Here is a 22,982-nt window from a genome sequence, read left to right as displayed (position 1 = left end):
ATTTTATTTCCCTGACTGATGAAAAAACCCTTCTCATGCTCTATTTTGTGTCTGCTGCAGACACATAGTGAGCAATATGTTTGGAACATCAAAATATCAAATCACAATACATACAGAATTGTGAGGATCGCAATACATATCGTATCGGCACCTAAGTATGGTGATAATATTGTATTGTGAGGTCCCTGGCAATTCCCAGCACTACTATTTAGTGCACTCGTTTTGACCACAGCCCTTGGGCTGCCATTTGGGACACGGTCTATGGTTCTAGGACACATGACGGGTGCAGGTGACCTAAAACAATAATAAATGAAATATCCATGACGTCATGTGCCATCTTTAATACTGACATGCATGTAGGGCTTAGGTGTGATGTAATGAGATTAAATCAGATGTAGGCCTATAGATGAGGAAGGATATGTGTAAGCAAAGGCTTTACCACAGTCACATGCCTCACATTCAGGTTCTTTCTCCCTCACTGGTCAGGTCAATATCATTTGGTGAGGAACGCACAGACAAATAGTAGCTACATAGATATGCCTAAATATCCATTCATTTTGTGGTCTGCATTTGTTGAATGGCACTAAAGTGTCCCGTTTCTGATCTCTCCAATCTCTCTAAAGAGCCCACCCCCTAGAGAATTGGTATGTCAATTATGATGAAATGTCCATGTATTAGTTTCAGCCAATGCTTTTCAGCCAATGGCCTTGCTTCTGTGGTCTCCATTACTAGCAACAGTTGTTTTGCATGACAGTAAAGTTTCCTGTTTCTGGTCCCTCCACTTTCTCTAAAAAATAGTTTTTTTCCAGAGCACCAGAACCTCAGCTCTTACATGGCCCAAAGTGTGAATGAGGACATTCTCATCCAGCTCTGTGACTGAGAGAAGACCAAGACTGACATCAAGGGACAGAGTAAGTGTGTCTCTCTTGAGAGACGGTTATCTATCAATCTTCATCGATCTGCTTTCATCAGAGTGCCAGCCAGGCCAGGGCTCAGCCAGGGTGAATCAAGATGTAGCCCAGACCGAGCGAGGCAAGTCCAGAACAGAGAACGGGACACAGAGATCTATTGGAAATAATCATCAGAAGTTCTGTCGGCTCAATCTCATTCTCAGCCGAGCAAGAAATAAAAAGGCCACTCTATGTTAAGGCAGTCTTTGTGGAGAATAGAATCGTGTGACACACACACACACACACACACACACACACACACACACACACACACACACACACACACACACACACACACACACACACACACACACACACACACACAGAGAATGAAAAGATATACATGCCGTTGTTTTTCAGCTGGATGATTCAGCCTGGTGCTATTTCACACACTCTCCATCTCTGTCACCACCCTCTCCGAGTCTCTTTTTTTGTCCCTCCTATCAACAGTCTCTCTGTCCCTGATACTTCATGTCCATTTCCAGAGGGAAAATTCAAGTAAGGGGAAAAGCGAAAAACATAGATGGGGGAGAGAGGTTTGTGTGTGTGTGTGGAGAGAGAGAGGTCTCAGAAGAGGAGAAGAGTTTCCCAGATTAGGGATGTCTGGCCATGTGATGCCAGGGGCCTCCCAGCCTCCCTCCCTCTGGGCTGGCTAAACTGAATGGGGTTCTACTGTACATTCACGAAATCACTGGTGGCAAACACAGACAGAGACTGACTGGCAGATTGTTCCCCCAGAGAGGGTGAACAATTGCGCAAACTACTATCATTCACCACTGAATCAAAGGGAGAACGTACAATCATCATCACGCTCATTTTTTTCAATTTTAATAAAGTCACATAAAACCTTTTAGATATTATTTACTTTATGCAACTCAAGAATGTCAGAGAACTAGAGGAAGGAGCACTACAGCAGTGTCCTCCCTCCCACCACTAGAGCTCATGTCCCTGTCATTGATTGCTCATGGGACTGGAACTTATTCCCATGGATGGGATAGAGAAAGGGAGAGAAACCCTGTCCCTGCGCACCAAATGGCACCCTATATAAGGACACAGGCACACTGTCCCTGCCAGAACATTCCCCCCAGTCCTATTAACACCCATGCATGGCCAGTCCAGTCCCTACAGCCCCAGGCCAGTTCACAGTCTATCAGGAGGCCATGATCACCAGAGCAGGCTGGCCGGCCACCCTTCTCTGCCAAAACCCACCAGGCAGCGAGCCTCACACAGCCAACCACTGAGCCCACAGACACACACTCCCTGGATCCCAAATCGACCCCCAGCCCCTACCCCCATAGGCACGTGGAGATCTGACAGGATTGGATAGGTGTCTGCAATATTTTTTTTCTTACCCATCTACACACTATACCCCATAATGATAAAGTGAAAACTAATTGAAATTAATTGAAAATGAAATACCTCATTTACATAAGTATTCACACTTCTGAGTCAATACTTTGCAGAAGCCCATTTGGCAGCTTTGAGTCAGCTTGGGTATGTCTATCAGCATTGCACATCTGGATTTGGGGATTTTCTCCCATTCTTCCTTGCAGATTTTCTCAAGCTTTGTTAAGTTAGATGGGGAGCGGCGGTGAACAGCAATCTTCAAGTCTTTCCACATATTTTCAATGGGATTCAAGTCTGGGCTTTGGCTGGGCCACTCAAGGACTTTCTCATTCTTGTCCTGAAGCCATTCCAGCACTGCTTTGGCTGTATGCTTGGGGTCATTGTCCTGTTGGAACATAAATCTTCACCCCAGTCTAAAGTTGTTTGCACTCTGAAGCAGGTTCTCAACAAGAATTCAAAGTTCTCTCTATCCTTACCTTCCTGCTGAAAAGCATCCCCACAGCATGATGCTGCCACCACCATGCTTCACGGTAGGGATGGTGTTAGACGGGTGATAAGCTGTGCCTGGTTCTCCAGACATCGCGTTTTGCATTCAGGCCAAAGAGTTTTGTCTCTCCAAACCACATAATCTTTTACTTTATGCTCTCCGTCTTTTACCTGCCTTTTTGCAAACTCAAAGTGTGCTGTCATGTGCCTTTTTCTCAGGAGTGGCTTCTGTCTGGCCACTATCCCATAAAGCCCAGATTGGTGAAGTGTTGTAGAGACTGTTGTCCTTCTGGCAGGTTCTTCCATCTCAGCCAAGGAACTCTGTAGTTCTGTCAGAGTGGTCATTGGGTTCTTGGTCACCTCCCTAACCAAGGTCCTTCTTGCCCGGTTGCTTAGTTTGGTCGGACGGCCAGCTCTAGGCAGAGTCTGGGTAGTTCCATATTTTTTCAATTTTCCAATGATGGAGACCACTGTGCTCTTGGAAAAGTTCAACACACTTGAAATTGTTTTATACCCTTCCCCAGATATATTCCTCATGACAATCCTGGAGATCTACGGACAGTTCCTTGGACTTCATGGTATAGTTTCTGCTCTGACATGCACGGTCAACTGTGGGACCTTATATAGACAGGTGTGTATCTTTCTAAATAATGTCCAGACAATTGAATTGGCCACAGGTGGACTCCAATCAAGTTGTAGTGACATCTCAGGGAGAATGATAGGAAAATGGATGCAACCCGAGCTCAATTTGGAGTGTCATTTTTTTCCCCTTCTAAAAACACGTTTCCAGGTCATCAATATGGGGTACTGTGTGTAGATGGGTGAGAAAAAAACATATTTAATCCATTTTGAATTCAGGCTGTAACAATAAAATATGGAAAAAGTCAAGGGGTATGAGTACTTTCTGAAGGCACTGTATATAAAACACTAGATTGCTGATGCTATTTATTGGCCATTAAGAACCGGTCAGACATTTTGGCACTCCCCAGTAAAAGCAGTCCTCCATAGGAATGAACGGAATTCTACAGTGCTTCAAAGACAAAATCACGTCTTTTTTTGTTGTTGTAGTGGGGACAGTAACATTAGTCATCAAAAAAATTATACTTTCAGGAAAATGTTTTTGAATGTTACTGTTTATCTCACATAATGTAATTTAAAAGTATGCATTAAAGTGTCTGTAATAGAATAAACGTCACCAAAACATTATGTAGACATTAATCAATACATTTCTATAGCTTTCAAAATATATTTTTAGCAATGGTGGCGGAGTGCCAACATGGTGGCGGAGTGCCAACATGGAGGCCTGGTGGCTTCAACATAGCACCCCCTATCGGTCAACTAGTGTACATATAAATAATTGAGTTGAATGCTAAAGGGTCTGGGATTCAGTGTCTGTCTAGGGAGGGAGTGGGGAGTGGACAAGCAAAGCACCAGACCACTGAACCAGTAGTAAACTGTACCATGTCAATACGGTCCCATTTCGAGTGGTTGTATATACAGATGTAAGGTCTTAAATTTGAGCCAATTTACTACAGCAGGAAAAGAATCCTGCAGCAATAGGAAATGTCAATTATTATGTGGATTATAATTAAATGTACATTTTTGTATGGCTTAATACATTTTTCATTAGGGCAAATTGAGTCTGACATTTCAAAGTGGAAATGACTAACTTCAGAAGCCTTTTTAAAACTCAAATACAATACCAGTTTGAACTTCCTGCTTTCCAGGAACATTCTCAGCAACAAAAGAGTGATCAAATTAGGATCCCACATCTGTATCATACTACACTGCATACCAAATGGCACCCTATTCCCTATTTAGTGCAGTAGTGCACTAAATAGGGAATAAGGTACCATTTGGGGCTCAGCCTACATCTGATTTTAAATGGTACTGATCTAATGGACATGTCAATAACTTGTCATATCAAATAGTATCATAACTATAAATCAATATGTTTTGATAGACTGTGTACAGCAGAATCTACTGCTACTGGCAATTTGTCAAGAACTCTTTATCTGAAGTGTTTGCTTATGGATTGTTTATAAAGTAATGTCAACAATTTGACAAGACTTGTTCATGTATTCATCAACATTAGTAAGTAAAGTTTAGCAAACTATGTAATAACGTTTATAGGCAGTTTATATGCAATAATCATTCATAATGACAAAATAATGCATAAATCTAGTAAGAAAAAAGTTTGGGTCAATCTCTTCCTCTATTTTCAAGCAATGGATATTCAGTTATGTTCCTTTGTCAAGTCCGTTGGACTATCAGAATCCTCCCCAACGCCCCCATCCGCAAAATATTCCCCCACCCCTTACACAAAACCACAATGGCATCCTTGTCTCAGTGAATTGAGGCTTGAATATGAATGCTACTGTATTATATTATCATGATATTCCTGCAAAACACAGCTAAACAGGCTCATTCAACCCAAATGACCTACAAACTCCAAAAGGAGCTTCTGATCGTCGCCCTGAAGCTGAAAACACACACACGCACACACAGCTTCATTAAAAATAACATTTTAAGGCGGCCAACACTTCACGGTCCCATCTACTTTTAGTAAGGCACCTTTGACACCACACCATGGGAGAATGGTGAAAGGAGTGTGTGTGAAATATGGAGTCCGTACACAGTTTATCCTATATTATATGAATGCAGAGGGAAGAAAAAGTAGGTTGCTTCAGGTCATGGATAGTCGTGGGTAGTGGGGCCTGATTGTAAAAGGATAAATAGGGGGCCCTGGCTAAGAAGGAAGAGGTGGAGTGATTTTGTATCTTTCTTCTCATGCCAAAAGTGTGTTCCCTGAAACGTTCATTGAAGTTTAGCTACACTCGATCTAGCAAGAATTTGGATTGAGCAAGACTCCATGAATGGTCATGCATTGTTTTTTCTTAAGTTAAAACGTACAGTGGCACGAAAAAGTATGCGGAGCTTTTGGAATGACATGGATATATGCATAAATTGGTCATCAAATTTGATCTGATCTTCATCTAAGTCACAACAATAGACAAGTGTAAACTAATAAACACACAAATTATTGTATTTTTCTTGTCTATATTGAATACATCATGTAAGCATTCACAGTGTAGGTTGGAAGAAGTATGTGAACCTCTGGGTTAATTGGAGTCAGGAGTCAGCTAACATGGAGTCCAATCAATGAGATGAGATTGGAGACGTTGGTTAGAGCTGCCCTGACCTATACATTTTTTTTTTTTTAACTCACACACTGAGTTTGCTATTCCCAAGAAGCACTGCCTGATGTGCACCATGCCTCGAACACCATGCCTTGCATAAAGCTGGAAAGGGTTACAAAAGTATCTCTAAAAGCCTTGATGTTCATCAGTCCACGGTAAGACAAAGTGTCTATAAATGGAGAAAGTTCAGCACTGTTGCTACTCTCCCTAGGAGTGGCCGTCCTACAAAGATAACTGCAAGAGCACAGTGCAGAATGCTTAATGAGGTTAAGAAGAATCCTAGAGTGTCAGCTAAAGACTTACAGAAATCTCTGGAACACGCTAACGTCTCTGTTGACGAGTCTACGATACGTAAAACACTAAACAAGAATGGTGTTCATGGGAGGACACCACGGAAGAAGCCACTGCTGTCCAGAAAAAACATTGCTGCACGTCTGAAGTTTGCAAAAGTGCACCTGGATGTTCTGCGCTACTGGAAAAATATTCTGTGGATAAATTAAACTAAAGTTGAGTTGTTTGCAAGGAACACACAACACCATGTGTGGAGAAAAAAAGGCACAGCACACCAACATCAAAACCTCATCTCAACTGTAAAGTATGGTGGAGGGAGCATCATGGTTTGGGGCTGCTTTGCTGCCTCAGGGCCTGGACAGCTTGTTATCATCGACAGAAAAATGAATTCCCAAGTTTACCAAGACATTTTGCAGGAGAATGTTAGGCTAGATGTCCGCCAATTGAAGCTCAACAGAAGTTGGGTGATGCAACAGGACAACGACCCAAAACACAGAAGTAAAACAACAACAGAATGGCTTCAACAGAAGAAAATACACCTTCTGGAGTGGCCCAGTCAGGGTCCTGACCTCAACCTGATTGCGATGCTGTGGCATGACCTCAAGACAGCAGTTCACACCAGACATCCCAGGAATATTCCTGAAACAGTTTTGTAAAGAGGAATGGTCCAAAATTCCTCCTGACTGTTGTGCAGGTCTGATCCACAACTACAGAAAACATTTGGTTGAGGTTATTGTTTCCATAGGAGGGTCAACCAGTTATTAAATCCAAGGGTTCACATACTTTTCCCACCCTGCACTATGAATGTTTACACGGTGTGTTCAATAAAGACATATAATTGTTTGTGCGTTATTAGTTTAAGCAGACTATGTTTGTCTACTGTTGTGACTTAGATGAAGATCAGATCAAATTGTATGACCAATTTATGCAGAAATCCAGGTAATTCTAAAGAGTTCACATACTTTTTCTTGCCATTGTATATATATTTTTTTACATATAGTTACCAAAGTGTCAGATACATGAGCCGAGCCCTTTTCTACATACCTGGTTTGTGGAGTTAGCAAGGTAATTTTGGTCAACTGAGTTTAACGCGGGATAACTGGTACCACGAAAAATGGCTCACCTTTTAGCCAGGTAAATTTCTATGCCACCGAATCCTTCAGAACTCCATTTATCCTGAATGGAGAGTCTGAGTCGCGAGTTGAGGACCAATGAAATCAGATTCCGTCCCTATCGCAAAGATTGCGCCATCATCCCCTTCATTTAAATCAAACTGACTAAATATTTTATCAATCAAATGTTTTTTGTGTGTTAGAAAATAGTAGTTATTAAAATACCTATCACATTACACATTCAGTAATGACAGAATGCAATTGAAACTTCAAGCACAGTAAAACTTTTATATAACTTAATACAATTATTCTAGTGATAGGAGTGGGGGGAAAAGGTGTTTGTGCATTGATGAGCACACAAAAGTCGGCATTAACGATAAGCAATAAAATAAAGATGGCACTTCTAAAAGCCTATTTCACACCATAGCCTGCTGAATTTGCAAGAAAATGAAAATGTGGCACTGACTCGCCCATGGATTGATGTTTCTCAATGAAGAGTTCGGCGTTCGACTAGCCATGTGCGACATGCACGCGCAGTTACAAGCTTGCTAGAGTTAGCAGCAGGCGGACAAGCAATATCCACAGTCATAATACAGTTGATGCCTGAGCAGGAATGTGAAGCTTACGGATGCTGGATAGCTCTAGAAAACCCTCAGAAGGTCTAGCTTGAGTCGTAGTATACACCTCCGGTCTTCAAGCTATTCTCAATAAAGCATTGCACAATTTCAACCAATGCACAGACAAAGATGATTATTGTCATCAAAACCATACAGATACTGCTCAACAAAACTTGCTGAATAGAGTGTAAAGCCATGTAACGTCAACACTTTACTACAAGTGTGCAAATGGCAAGTGAATTCCCCCATGACTCATAATAAAGTTAGACTGTGTATCAAGATGGCCACCAGCTGAATAAGATTAATTGCATTGTATTAAAAAGTGTTGATTGTATAATCCTACCCGTTTCCAATAAGGTTGTATGGGATCATATCATGTTGACTGTAGAGCCCTACCTGTTTCCATAGGAAAACATCGTCCTGGTTGAGTTGCCATGCGGTGATGAGGTGTATGGTAGACAGTACCCCTCCACTCAGCACTGCAGCTCTCATCCTCACTGGCAACAGCGTATAGATTATGTATATAAAGAACACGGACCACCAGATCCCCTCAGAGGCGCTTCGGGGGGCAACCATCAACACCCCGAACACCTGGACCACCAGCAGCACCCCGATCACCAAGTAGCTGACGATCCACATGTAGTCCTGGTGGAAGCCGTTCCTGTTACACACCACCATCATGGACAGGAAGAGGGCCATGGCCACGGAGAGCACCGAGGCGTAGGCTACGTCGGGTGGAGCGTGAACACAGTGGAAGGCTAGCATGACGCCGCAGACTATGACAAGGACACCCATCAGCATAGTCAGAGAGCTCTGGTTGAGCCTGAAGAAGTAGCGCTGGTAGAGACGTTCCAGTTTCGCCGACGTGAATTTCTTCGACTGGAACACTCGTACGACGCGCATCCAGCACTCCGCGGCTGTGAAGGCTTTGCATGTTCCTCCGTCCTCCCCTGTTCCTTCCCCCAAATCCTCCCCCCCTGGACCTTTCCTCCCCGTCAGGTCTCCGTCGTCGAACCCCAGATCCACGGCCTTCAAACCCAGGTCTCCCGCCGCCCCGGTCCGTTTCCCATAGTGGTCCTCCTGCCAGCCACAGCGCATCCCAAAGTTACCCCCTCCGCTGGGGCCGGACCCCCCTCCTCCACGGTGGTAGTGCTGGGGGGTGGGAGGGGTGGGGTCCAGGTCCTCAGCGTCCCGCAGGCAGCTCATGCAGCGGGGCTTGCAGAGAGATGACCCTGAGCAACCGTTCTTCCGCTTGTTGGACTTTCTGCCATTGCGCTCCCCCCACGCGGTCTTTCGTTCGTCCACTTTGGCTACGAAGAAGCCTCGGACCCACGACATCCTACTGGGGGGAGATAGCAGGGACAGATAGACAGGGATTAGACCAAGAGACCTCAGTACACAGTCAGAGACAGACGGGGGTTAGCAGCACTACAATAACACACAGTTAGGGACGGACATGAAATAACACTGTTTTTTTTTATCATGGTTTCAATATGGTTGACAATGGATCAAATTATAAAGTAGAAACAAACACAGGGCTCAACTGTTTATCATTCAGTTCATTCCTAGCATCTTCATACACATCCATAGTACAGCTTCTGTAAAATCACTTGATTTACTTGACTCCGTAAAAGAGCATAAGTCCTCCTATGCTTCTTATAAAGTAAAAAGGTTCATGCGAGGTCTGAGAGTCCGGTCCCCTCACCTGTGTAGGCTTTGTGGTGTGTGCCAACGCTGTGACCCTCAGCCAGGCCACTCATTTATCCCACTGGTCCCAGATCAGATCACACAAGGACTGGACAAGGACACATAGGAGGAGTGTGTCTGCCTTGGAGTGGCCCACTACTGTCAAAGAATTACAGTGTCAAACACCACTCATTTATCACATTTAGGTCACAGGTCCCATCACAACACAGCGGGCTCAGAGTCAGACTGGTCAGGGAAAAATAGGATTCAGGAGGTGTGTATGTCTGCCTTGGAGCCGCCCACCTCTGTCAAACAACCAATCACAGTGTCTAACATGGTTTCCTGAAACACAACCTCCATTACTATGCAATTAAAATGCATTTACTAAAGTACAATGTAACATGGTAATCCATGTTGTTAGTGCAATTACAACACAGGTATAAGAGTTACTTATTACAAAAGGGTTTTCAGTTGTATGTTGTTCAGTTGTTGACTATAGCCTAAATGTGAGGATAGCGTGTGCAGCTAGACAATACAAAACTCTAACTCAAAATGTGGCAGTGTGTTTGTTCTAATCAACAACAGATGAGCTAAATTGTCAAAGTACATGTATAGTCCTGCATTCTCTTCTTTGTCACCACCACCCTTTTCTATTCCTCCCCCAATCCCCAACCCTACGCTTTGGCAGTTTCATCCAGAGAGAGGGCCTTCAAATGTCCTTATGTTGTTTTCTTTACTAATACTCAAGTGTGACTGCCCTATCATTGACGTCTTACACTTTTCAGTGCACAATTTTGTATACAGATTAGGGTGTCCTCCCACTCTGCCCAGAGTTGGTGAAAACGCGCTTTGGTGATGAAATTTTACTTCCTTATGTTATAAAATACATTTTACCAAGACAAACATGATTATTCCTGTTCTGAATCGTTCAGTGGGGTCTTTCTCTAACACATAATTAACAATTATATCGCAAAAGTCAGACTTCGTGACCTAATACGTCCGATAAAAAGCACCGAGCTCTGTTGACTTAGTGGTGCAGGTTTCTCTGAACAACTTTTGAGGATTTCACATTCTGTGGTCGTCGTCTTCAAAGATCGCAAAAAAAGCTCAAGCATGGCGAGAATTAATTAAATGTAAAAGGCCGACTTGAGTAAGACATTTAAGCGTGTTAACCCTCCCAAGGCTACTGGCCCAGAAGGCATCCCAAGCCGCATCCTCAGAGCATGCGCAGAGTGTTTACGGACATATTCAATCTCTCACTATCCCAATCTGTTTTCCCCACTTGCTTCAAGAAGTCCACCATTGTTCCTGTACCCAAGAAAGCGAAGGTAACTGAACTAAATTAACTTTGTCCTGTAGCACTCATTTCTATAATCATGAAGTGCTGTGAGAGGCTAGCTAAGGACCATATCACCTCCATTTTACCTGACACCCTAGACCCATTACAGTTTGCCTGGACAACAGGAATAGCTATGTGAGAATGCTCGACTACAGCTCAGCCTTCAACACCATAGTGCCTTCCAAGCTCATCACGAAGCTCAGGGCCCTGGGTCTGAATCCCTCTCTGTGCAACTGGGTCATTGACATCCTGACTGGCCGACCCCAAGTGGTGACGGTAGGCAAAAACACCTCCCCACGCTGGTCCTCAACACGGGGCCCCACAAGGGTGCGTGCTCAGCCCCCTCTTATACTCCCTGTTCAGCCATGACTGCGTGGACACGCACGTCTCCAACTCAATCATCAAGTTACTGACGACACAACAGAGGTAGGCCTGATTACCAACAACGATGAGACAGCCTACAGAGAGGAGGTGAGTGCCTTGGCAGAGTGGTGCCAGGAAAATAAGCTCTCCCTCAATGTGGACTACAGAAGACAGTAGAGAGCACACCCCCAACCACATCGACGGGGCCGGAGTGGAGGGGGTCAAAAGCTTGAAGTTCCTCAGCGTGCACATCACTGACTACCTGAAATGGTCCCTTCACACAGACAGTGTGGTAAAGAAGGCGCAACAGCGCCTCTTCAACCTCAGGAGGCTGAAGAAATTAATCTTGGCCCCTAAGACCCTCACAAACTTGTACAGATGCATTATTGAGAGCATCCTGTTGGGCTGTATCACCGCCTGGTACGGCAATTGCACCGTCTGCAACAACAGGACTCTCCAGAGGGCGGTCAGCCAACCGCATCATCAAGGGCACACTGCCTGCCCTACAGCACCCTGTGTCACAGGAAGGCCAAGAAGATCAAAGGACCCCCAGCCACCTTGGAGACAGTACAGCTGCAGCAAAGCTGGGACCGAGAGACTGATAAACGGCTTCTATCTCCAGGCCATCAGACTGTTAAACAGTCAACACTAGCCGGCCTCCGCCCAGTACCTAAACCTCAAACACTGTCACTAGCCGGATACCACCTGGTACTCTACCCTGCACCATAGAGTGGTCACTTTAATCATGTTTATACTGTTTTACCCACTTTATATGTATAAACTGTATTCTAGTCATGGCTCATCCTATATAACTACAAGTATACACACTTTTGAAAATTGGATTTGTTCTGATATTTCTTTTTTTCTTTTTCTTTTCTTTCTTTTTACTTTTTGGATGATGTGTGTATTGTTTTGTATTGCTAAGGTATTACTGCACTGTTGGAGTTAAAAACACAAGCATTTCTCTGCACCTGTAAGAACATATGCAAATCTGTGTATGTGACCAATAAACTTTGATTTGATTTGTAATGAAAGCTTGGTATACGCTCAGTGCGCCATTGACATTTCACAGAGACACTTGTTTTTGTGAGAAACTGTTGAAAAATAACAGGAAATTTGAAACGTACTACGTCATGTCTCAAAATCGAAAAAAGATGACGAGTTCAACGGGAAAGTGAGCCCGTCTGGTAGCCAGTAGCCTTCATTTTTCACAGAATTCAGCCTAGCTGGCGCGATGCTCCACGTTTTTTAACACTTTTTTTTCTCTAGCCTCCATTGATTTAGTCACCCAAATTCTGGCCACCCTACAAGGGTAAAAAAAACTCCAATAACTTTTGAACGTATTACGATAGAGACATGAGGTAATTGGTTTTCATAGAGGATTATCTACTATTTGACCATTTGGTCAAAAGATGCGTTTTGATTGGACACCTGATACAGATGTACTGTATGTATATTTCTGGATTTCAATATGGTTCCTTCCATTCCAAATACAATTGGCCTATACAGTTATACTGCTGTATGGATTAAGTGAACACTTATATCACGCCTTGTTTAGGTCGATAACAACAACTGGAAAACCCAGACAATTCTACATTTGTATAATGTAATTCAACTCTCATCAGCTGCTGCTGGTATAATGCCTCCAACTGACTTTAAATAAACCATTCTCCTCCAACTCCACTAGTCCTATAGACTTACAGAGACAGAGAGACAGAGAGACAGAGAGACAGAGAGACAGAGAGACAGAAGTTAGCTAGCTAGTTACATTATATCAATCTCCCCATAACATCAGGGCAGAGTTGGGTTTGCCCTATTAGACAACAAAGCTCCTATGAGTGGGCAGTTAGCAGTCAGCAGCCATCACAGATGAAACACACACACATGCCGCACGCACATAGAGATGAAGAGCCCTCCAATCCAGATTAAATTGTGCATGTTTCCTCTCCCCCATTAGCCCTGATGACTCACTGCTTGTATCCCAAATGACACCCTATTCCCTATATAGTGCGCTAATTTCGACAAGGGCCTAGGCTGGCTTCCGGCTGCATTCAGCACACATCAAGGACATAGGTATATAACCTCTAAACTTAATAAAGACTAAATCTCTCAGCCAGGGAGAATCTGTAGAACAACAACATGGATGAAAAATAATAGAGGTGCAGTGTTTCTGCATGCGTGTGCCTCGACAAGCAGCGCTTGTCCAGGGCAACAACAAAAAAAATTGTCAGACAAAATGAATATATACTATACATACAAAAGTATGTGGACAACCCTTGAAATTTGTGGATTTGGCTATTTCAGCCACACAAGTTGCTGACAGGTGTATAAAATCGAGCACACAGCCATGTAATCTCCATAAGGGTGGGGCGGCAGGTAGACTAGTGGTTAGAACCTTGGGCCAGTAACCGAATGGATGCTGGATCGAATCCCCGAGCTGAAAAGGTACAAATCTGTCTTTCTGCTCCTGAACAAGGCAGTTAACCCACTGTTCCCCAGTAGACCGTCATTGCAAATATGAATTTGTTCTTAACTGACTAGCCTGGTTAAATTTTTTAAATAAAATTGGCAGTAGAATGGCCTTACAGAAGAGCTCAGTGACTTTCAACATGGTACAGTGATAGGATGCCACCTTTCCAACAAGTTAGTTCGTCAAATTTCTGCACTGCTAGAGCTGCCCCGGTCAACTTTAAGTGCTTTTATTGTGAATTAGAAACATCTAGGAGTGACAATGGCTCAGCAGCAAAGTGGTAGGCCACACAAGCTCACAGAACAAGACTGCCAAGTGCTGAAGTGCGTAAAAATTGTCTGTCCTCAGTTGCAACACTCACTACGAGTTCCAAACTGCCTCTGGAAGCAACGTCAGCACAAGAACTGTTCGTCGGGAGCTTCGTGAAATGGGTTTCCATGGCCGAGCAGCCGCACACAAGCCTAAGATCAACATGAGCAATGCCAAGCGTCGGCTGGAGTAATGGAATACTTTCTTTGTGAGGCATTGGAAAACCTCCCTGGTATTTTTGGTTGAATCTGACCATACAGATAATTGTATGTGTGGGGTAAAGAGATGAAGTAGTCATTCAAAAATCATGTGTGCAGGCCAGTGTGTGTAGGCTAGTGACACAGTCTCTCAATTGAATCCATTTTAAATTCAGGCCGTAAGACAACAAAATGTGGAAAAAGTCAAGGGGTGTGAATACTTTCTGAAGGCGCTGTATCTCAGTAGTTAACTATTGTCATGTATTAAATGTAATTGTCATATCAAATTTCCTAAAAACTTTCCACCAGCTTAAGCGTAAATTGTGACCCACAGCTGATGAAAGGGTGCTTCCGGTAAACCGTCTCTCAGTGACCAATATTGGAAACTGGGAAATAAATCTGAAGCTGTCGGACAGCTGGGACTCCCCTCTATTCAACATAGATCATGTCATTCTGACAACTTTAAATATATTCTTAGAATAGCCTAACCTGAATATTTTAGCTTAACAAGGTTATAGATAAACATGTCTTAGTTATTTATCTTGCTTTGAAGTAGGCTACTTTAGCCAATTGTTCTCTGAATCCTTGAATGAGGAAATTATTTTATAAAGACAAGAAGTATTTGGTTGTAATTTTGCTACTTTTTATAGCCTATGAAGGGTAGCCAACCATCCTCCAGGACAGCCTTAAAGGGACAGTGTTGTATTTTTAGACAGGCTTGAATATGCAAAGAAGTCAATAGGCAGAGAGTAGCCTACATTTTTTGTCTGATTCTCTGTATGGTAATAGGCCTAATAATCATAATAATTTTTTTTTTTTTTGTAAAGTGGTTCCTTGCATCATATAACACACTTTTAAGTCACCTTTTTGGCCCATAGTGTTACATACCTTTTTTTGGGGGGACAAGTGACTTGGCAAAAAAGTTAATGTCAAACCCTGGTGTGTGTGTGTGGTGGGGGGGGAACAAATGTACATTTATCAAAATGCAGAAAACAAATGTACATTTATCAAAATAGACAAATAATCTATTATATTAGAATCTATTCAATTCTACAGTACATGCCTGGCATGCCTTATTTCTAATCAAGAGCAGTAGCTATTGATAGAAGTTGCTTCATAAAATAAACCTTTGGAACTAACTGAGGGGCTGGCAAACAGAAAATCCTGTTCTGTGGTTTGTTATTTCAAATACAGTTAGTTAAAATCTGTACTGCCATTCTGCCAATACACAACATCGTCTTCTGTCTGACATACACTAGCCTAGCTTGTATTCAGTGTATTCTTTAATAATGTAATTTCCAAAATATGTAGCCTACCTTTACTTATTTTATCATTACTAAAATTCCACCTATAATAAGTGGTTTCTCTTTTATTTTCCCTTTCCCCCATAACCATACCACAATATCTCTCCATTAACGTCAAAGCAAGTTTAAGGACAAATATTAACATTGAGTAGATGATTGGAACGTCGGATATTCTATTTTAAATACAAATATTAAAACAGCAAATAGCACGATACGCAAATGACATATATAGGTCTTGTTTCGCAGATAAAAGCATCTGATCTATGCACTAATAGATTATTCAATGCTCCTCTGGGTCAGACTGGTAATCAAGCATGTATTCACCGCTGGTGCACGCGCCGCCGGTCAGACACACAGCTCGAGCACACAGCAGCATGCAGCGGTTATGTAACACAAACAGAACAGCGCATGCATGCATTTACAGCAGCATCCGCTCGAGATATCATAAAAAAATTAAATAAAAAATACGTATTTCTATTCTTACTGACTCTGGATAAACCGTGAAAACAGTTGTCAACGTTGTAAATTAATATATATATAGGTTATATATTGAGTTTGAATGTATATTATCTATATGCAGGACTAAAGACCACATCATTCTCAGGATGTTTGCGATAAATAGGCCTCTATGATATGTGACATGCAATCAACTATCTGCATATAGCCTATTTGGTTGCAAGAAGGCCAGCCGAACACACTGATTCCATCGGACGCACCGTTTGTATGTGTAGCCTATGTTAACCAGCCTTTACCCTGTCAGACTGCTTACATTTCGTTGCAGTTACGGCAAGTATCCTATACTTCTCAAACATTGCTTAGGCCTATATAACGGGGTGTCTGTTTCCTTGCACTGACGTTTGTAATCTATTTAAGACCCTATAGCCTTACCATTCGACGCCAGAATTTAGGTCAGGAGTAACGGTCATCACTTAAAATCTCTCTACCAACTTCTCAGATAAACTCTAGACAAGTAATATAGCAGGGTTCCCCAACTGGCGGCCTGAGAAAAATAACAATATTTATATATATTTTTTTTTTACCATTTTCATTGTTGTACATCATACTTTAAAAAAACACCAGAAAATAAGCTCCAAGTCATTTTAATTAAGGAAAATCTGTTCCCAATTATTCCCACGCATTATAGAGAGACACCTGATCGTATACAAGTGTAAACAAGGTTCGAAATGATGATGTTTTAACCAAATACATCTTTGTGCTTCTTGAGGTCAATTTGCAGTCTACAAATTATTTATAATTTATGTTCCGGACCCCCGACCATCCACTCCAGAAATTCTAGTTAATGATCCCTGGCCTACAGTATTGGCAAAGTCATGATACCCTGATGCACCTTCAAGCATATTTTTATGGTGAGAGAACATGATACATGTCCTAAACCGGGTTCTTCTTGGTAAGTCCCTTCTTGTAAATGCACCTAGAATGTCTCCTTATTTAGTAAAGGCCTCAACAAATGTATGAAGCTTACACATAGCCTATAGGCTTGTTACTAGCTACATGGTCGATAGTGCCATGTAAAACAGTGCAAATACAGTGCAAATACCTGCATAACATAACATGCCACCTTGAGACTTGGCTACAGGCTACTGCAACACTTTGCCTTAAGAGGCCGACTCTCAACATTGTAACCTCGGATGTTCTGTTGACATTTTGTAGCACTAGTGTTTTCTATAACTACACTGATAATAGTCGACTTGCTACTATTGTAGCGTTGTTGTAGCCTACAAAAAACAGTTGGCCAGAAACCTAGGACAGCGGGAGGGCTTGTACTTACCACATTGACTGACACCCTTGTACGAATAGCGCGCAATATGGACTACTTTTCTCCCTCTGCGTTGGTAGACATGCTTCGCTGTCTTCTCGTTTCAGATGAAAACGTTTATCAATCGACGTCCGTAGGCGACAATCGAAGGGAACGGCTCCAAATGTACAAATCTCTCGTTCGCGCTTTGCTCTTCTCAACGCTCTCTCACCCTCATACATTCTCATGAACTCAGTAAGCCCCCTAGAGGTAGCTCCAGTGTGTGTGTAGGGAAGTACTTCTCATGAACTAATAATAGGACAACAAATGGCAACACAAATACAGTGGTGAAAAAAGTACCCAATTGTCATACTTGGGAAAAATCAAAGATACCATAATAGAAAATAAAAGTGAAAGTCACCCAGTAAAATACTACTTAAATATACTTAAGTATCAAAAGTACATGTAATTTCTAAAATATACTTAAGTAGGCCTATCGAAAGTAAGTAAAGGTATAAATAATTTCAAATACCTCATATTAAGCAAACCAAGCATAGTTTATTTTTGTACATTTTTTATAGATTTTTTACAGATAGCCAGGGGCATGCTTCAACACTCAGACATAATTTACAAACATGTGTTTAGTGAGTCCACTAGATCAGAGGCAGTAGGGATGACCAGGGATGTTCTCTTGATAAGTGTGTGAATTAGACAATTTTCCTGTCCTGAAAAACATTCCAAATGTAACGCGTACTTTTGGGTGTCAGGGAAAATGTATGGAGTAAAATGTACATCATTTTCTTTAGGAATGTAGTGAAGTAAAAGTACACGTTTTCAAAAATATAAATAATAAAGTAAAGTACAGATACCCCCAAAAATGACTTAAGTAGTACTTTCAAGTATTTTTACTTGAGTACTTTACACCACTGCACAAATATGAGTGCTATTTTGAGTGGGACAAGCAATGAAGAATGTGATGGAGATTGAACTACTAAATAACTAAAAAAGTCAGTAAAAGTTAGTTAGGCCTACAAAGCCTTGTTTATACTTTGCGCCAACATGTTTTTTAATGATCTGATCAATATGATCCAATCAAAAGCTAATGTTGTGTCTGCACATTCTATTAAAATGTGTCTCTTCTCTGTTCACTCTGTCCGCATTGTGAAAAGATTAGCTGGGGCCTCTCTCTATGCAAATATTTGACAGATATTATTTCAAAATAATATTTATTTAAAGACAATTTGATGCCATAAGTCAATGGTACTACCTGTCAAGGATATTAGAGACCAGTATAATGATGATTGAAATGGTTTGACCATCCAGATCTGTTTACACTTGATTGATATCCAGACACAATGCACACCAGACTACCTCCAGAAATGGTCTGGAAGATTTCATCCCAATCAGATCGAAATGTGTCTTTGAATCATCTCTACACGCCTATTAAAAACATGGGGCCACAATGTAGAATGTGGACAAGATCAGGACAAAGGGGGCTCAAGAGAGTGACAATGTTGACTGCAGCTAACCAAGATATACCATTAAGGAGTGCAGCCTACTACTTTAGCGTCCAAGGACCTTAGTAAGTAAGTCGCTTTGCACAAGCATTGCTCCTGTTTCTGTAGCATGAGGCAGTTTGATGTACAAGTACACCCACCAGACAGGACACTAGTATACTGCAGGGCCTTATCCCAAATCAATGCCCTTAATGCTGAGTGCCAAGCAGAGATGCATCGGGTCCCGCTTTTACAGTCTTTGGTTCCAATCTCAGGGCAGACACTCTAACCACAAGGCCACTGAGTTGGTTATATATGGGCACAATCAGAATGTGGACAAGATCAGGACAAAGGGGGCTCAAGAGAGCGGCAATGTGGACTGCAGCTCGCCAAGATGTACTGTTAAGGGCTGCAGGCTAGCCTACTACGTTAATGTCCAAGAACCTTAGGCATATAACCTACAGGTAACTGACAAAATAAAGGAAACACTTAAGTAAATGAGGGATACAAAGTATACTGAACAAAAATATAAATGCAACATGTAAAGTGTAAAGTGTTGGTCCCATGTTTCATGAGCTGAAATAAAAGATCCCAGAAATGTTCATAAGCACAAAAAACGTATTTCTCTCCAGTTTTGTGCACAAATTTGTTTACATCCCTGTTAGTGAGCATTTCTCCTTTGCCAAGATAATCCATCCACTTGACAGGTGTGGCATATTAAGAAGATGATTAACAGCATGCTCATTACACAGGTCCACCTTTTGCTGAGGACAATAAAAAGGCCACTCTAAAATGTACAGTTTTGTGACACAACACAAGGCCACAGGTGTCTCAAGTTTTGAGGGAGCGTGCAATTGGCATGCTGACTGCAGGAATGTCCACCAGAGCTGTTGCCAGGGAATTCAGTGTTAATTTATCTACCATAAGCCACCTGCAACGTCGTTTTAGAGAATTTGGCAGTACGTCCAACCGACCTCACAACCGCAGATGGCGTGCAACCACGCCAGCCCAGGACCTCCACATCCGGCTTCTTCACCTGAGGGATCTGAGGGATCGTCTGAGACCAGCCACCCAGACAGCTGGGAGTATTTTTGTCTGCAATAAAGCCCTTTTGTGGGGAAAAACTGGGTCTGGCTCCCTATGCCCTCCCAGGCCCTGCCCGTGCAGGACGTTTGGCATTTGCCAGAGAACACCAAGATTGGCAAATTCGCCACTGGCGCCCTGTGCTCTTCACAGATGAAAGCAGGTTCACACTGAGCACATGTGACAGACGTGACAGAGTCTGGAGACGCCGTGGAGAACGTTCTGCTGCCTGCAACATCCTCCAGCATGACCGGTTTGGCGGTGGGTCAGTCATGGTGTGGGGTGGCATTTCTTTGGGGGGGCCGCACAGCCCTCCATGTGCTCGCCAGAGGTAGCCTGACTGCCATTAGGTACCGAGATGAGATCCTCAGACCCCTTGTGAGACCATATGCTGGTGCGGTTGTCCCTGGGTTCCTCCTAATGCAAGACAATGCTAGACCTCATGTGGCTGGAGTGTGTCAGCAGTTCCTGCAAGAGGAAGGCATTGATGCTATGGACTGGCCTGCCCGTTCCCCAGGCCTGAATCCAATTGAGCACATCTGGGACATCATGTCTCGCTCCATCCACCAACGTCACGTTGCACCACAGACTGTCCAGGAGTTGGCGGATGCTTTAGTCCAGGTCTGGGAGGAGATCCCTCAGGAGACCATCCGCCACCTCATCAGGAGCATGCCCAGGCGTTGTAGGGAGGTCATACAGGCACGTGGAGGCCACACACACTACTGAGCCTCATTTTGACTTGTTTTAAGGACATTACATCAAAGGACATTACACCTATAGTGTGGTTTTCCACTTTAATTTTGAGTGTGACTCCAAATCCAGACCTCCATGGGTTGATAAATTGGATTTCCATTGATTATTTTTGTGTGATTTTGTTGTCAGCACATTCAACTATGTAAAGAAAAAAGTATTTAATAAGATTATTTCTTTCATTCAGATCTAGGATGTGTTGTTTAAGTGTTCCATTTATTTTTTTGAGCAGTATATTATAAATTACACACTGTTAACATATTTCCCTCCCCCACCCCCTATATTTTATATACATTTATTGTGACAGTCTGTAAAGAAAGACGGCAGATATTTCCAATAAGTATGTACATTTAAGTTGTTAACAGTTACTGTATGTTCTTACCTCATGTCTGCGGCCCAAACTTGGCACTGTTGCCAATTGTAGTGTCTCACTTCTGGTCCTGTTGAAACAATAACTTTACATTTACACTTGACAAGCAGACCACCATAGTCCCTGTGCCCAAGAACACTAAGGTAACCTGCCTAAATGACTACCGACACGTAGCACTCACGTCTGTAGCCATGAAATGCTTTGAAAGGCTGGTCATGGCTCACATCAACACCATTATCCCAGAAACCCTAGACCTACTCCAATTTGCATACCGCACCAACAGGTCCACAGATGATGCAATCTCTATTGCACTCCACACTGCCCTTTCACACCTGGAGAAAAGGAACATCTATGTGAGAATGTTATTTACTGACTATAGCTCAGCGTTCAACACCCATAGTGCCCTCAAAGTTCATCACTAAGCTAAGGACCCTGGGACTAAACACCTCCCTCTGCAACTGGATCCTGGACTTCCTGATGGGCTGCCTCCAGGTGGTAAGGGTAGGTAACAACACACCCGCCACGCTGATCCTCAACACGGGGGCCACTCAGGGGTGCATGCTCAGGCCCCTCCTGTACTCCCTGTTCACTCATGACTGGACAGCCAGGCACGACTCCAACACCATCATTAAGTTTGCTGATGACACAACAGTGGTAGGCCTGATCACCAACAACGATGAGACAGCCTATAGGGAAGAGGTCAGAGACCTGGCCGTGTGGTGCAAGGACAACAACTTCTCCCACAACATGATCAAGACAAAGGAGATGATCATGGACTACAGGTAAAAGAGGAACCAGCACGCCCCCATTTTCATCGATGGGGCTGTAGTGGAGCAGGTTGAGAGCTTCAAGTTCCTTGGCGTCCACACCACCAACAAACTAACATGGTCCAAGAACACCAAGACAGTCATGAAGAGGCCACGGCTAAACCTATTCCCCCTTAGGAGACTGAAAAGATTTGGCATAGGTCCTCAGATCCTCAAAAGGTTTTACAGCTGCACCATCAAGAGCATCCTGATGGGTTGCATCACTGCCTGGTATGGCAACTGCTCGGCATCCGACCGCAAGGCACTACAGAGGGTAGTGCGTACGGCCCAGTACATCACCGGGGCCAAGCCAGTACCTCTATACCAGGCGGTGTCAGAGGAAGGCCCTACAAATTGTCAAAGACTCCAGCCACCCTAGTCATAGACTGTTCTCTCTGCTACCGCACGGCAAGCTGTACTGGAGCGCCAAGTCTAGGTCCAATAGGCTTCTAAACAGCTTCTACCCCCAAGCCATAAGACTCCTGAACAGCTAATCACACGGCAACCCGGACTATTTGCATTCCCCCCCACCCTCTGCTACGCTGCTGCTACTCTCTGTTATTATCTATGCATGTACATATTACCTCAATTACCACGACACCGGTGCCCCCGCACATTGACTCTGTACCAGTACCCCCTGTATATAACCGCGCTATTGTTATTTACGGCTGCTTTTTAATTATTTGTCATTCTTATCTCTTACTTTTTTGTTGTTGATATTTTCTTTAAACTGCATTGTTGGTTAAGGGGGCATTTCACTGAAAGGTCTACTACCCCTGTTGTATTTGGCGTGTGTGAGGAATAACATTTTATTTTATTTTGATGTGTGGTTGTATTGTATTTTTTAATTGGCAAATGAATCAAAACAAATTCAAATCACAACAAATGTAAGCTATTTAGAAACAACCAAACAGCTTGCAGCCTTTGGCTGGCTGTGGTTAGCTGGAAGGTGACCGGCCGAATTTGAGATAAGAGAAATTCCTTGCTATTGTCTTTCAAATGAACTCATGACTAGATGGCTTGTATAGCTGTCCTCTGAGGGGAGGCTAA

The 22,982-nt window shown here is 43.0% G+C and overlaps 1 protein-coding gene across 3 annotated transcripts in view; it reads right to left on the bottom strand.

Annotated features, from left to right (window-relative positions):
• Positions 1–17,686, bottom strand: part of LOC115167808 (adenylate cyclase type 6) — a 76,037-nt gene extending 58,351 nt beyond the window's left edge. Inside the window, exons 1-3 of one of the 3 annotated variants that reach the window (XM_029722438.1) lie at positions 17,461–17,686; positions 9,709–9,848; positions 8,400–9,345 (exon numbers count right to left, since the gene is read on the bottom strand). In XM_029722438.1, coding sequence (XP_029578298.1) covers positions 8,400–9,341 — 942 coding nt within the window. In that variant the 5' untranslated portion in view covers positions 9,342–9,345; positions 9,709–9,848; positions 17,461–17,686. The remainder of the gene's footprint in view (positions 1–8,399; positions 9,346–9,708; positions 9,849–17,460) is intronic. The other 2 variants (XM_029722440.1, XM_029722439.1) reach the window with 2 other exon arrangements.
• Positions 17,687–22,982: the final 5,296 nt, after the last annotated feature.

Source organism: Salmo trutta, chromosome 30 (assembly GCF_901001165.1).
Source record: "Salmo trutta chromosome 30, fSalTru1.1, whole genome shotgun sequence".
NCBI lineage: Eukaryota > Metazoa > Chordata > Actinopteri > Salmoniformes > Salmonidae > Salmo > Salmo trutta.
The sequence above is the reverse complement of the archived record's forward strand: the minus strand, read 5'-3'. Positions and strand labels throughout refer to the sequence as shown.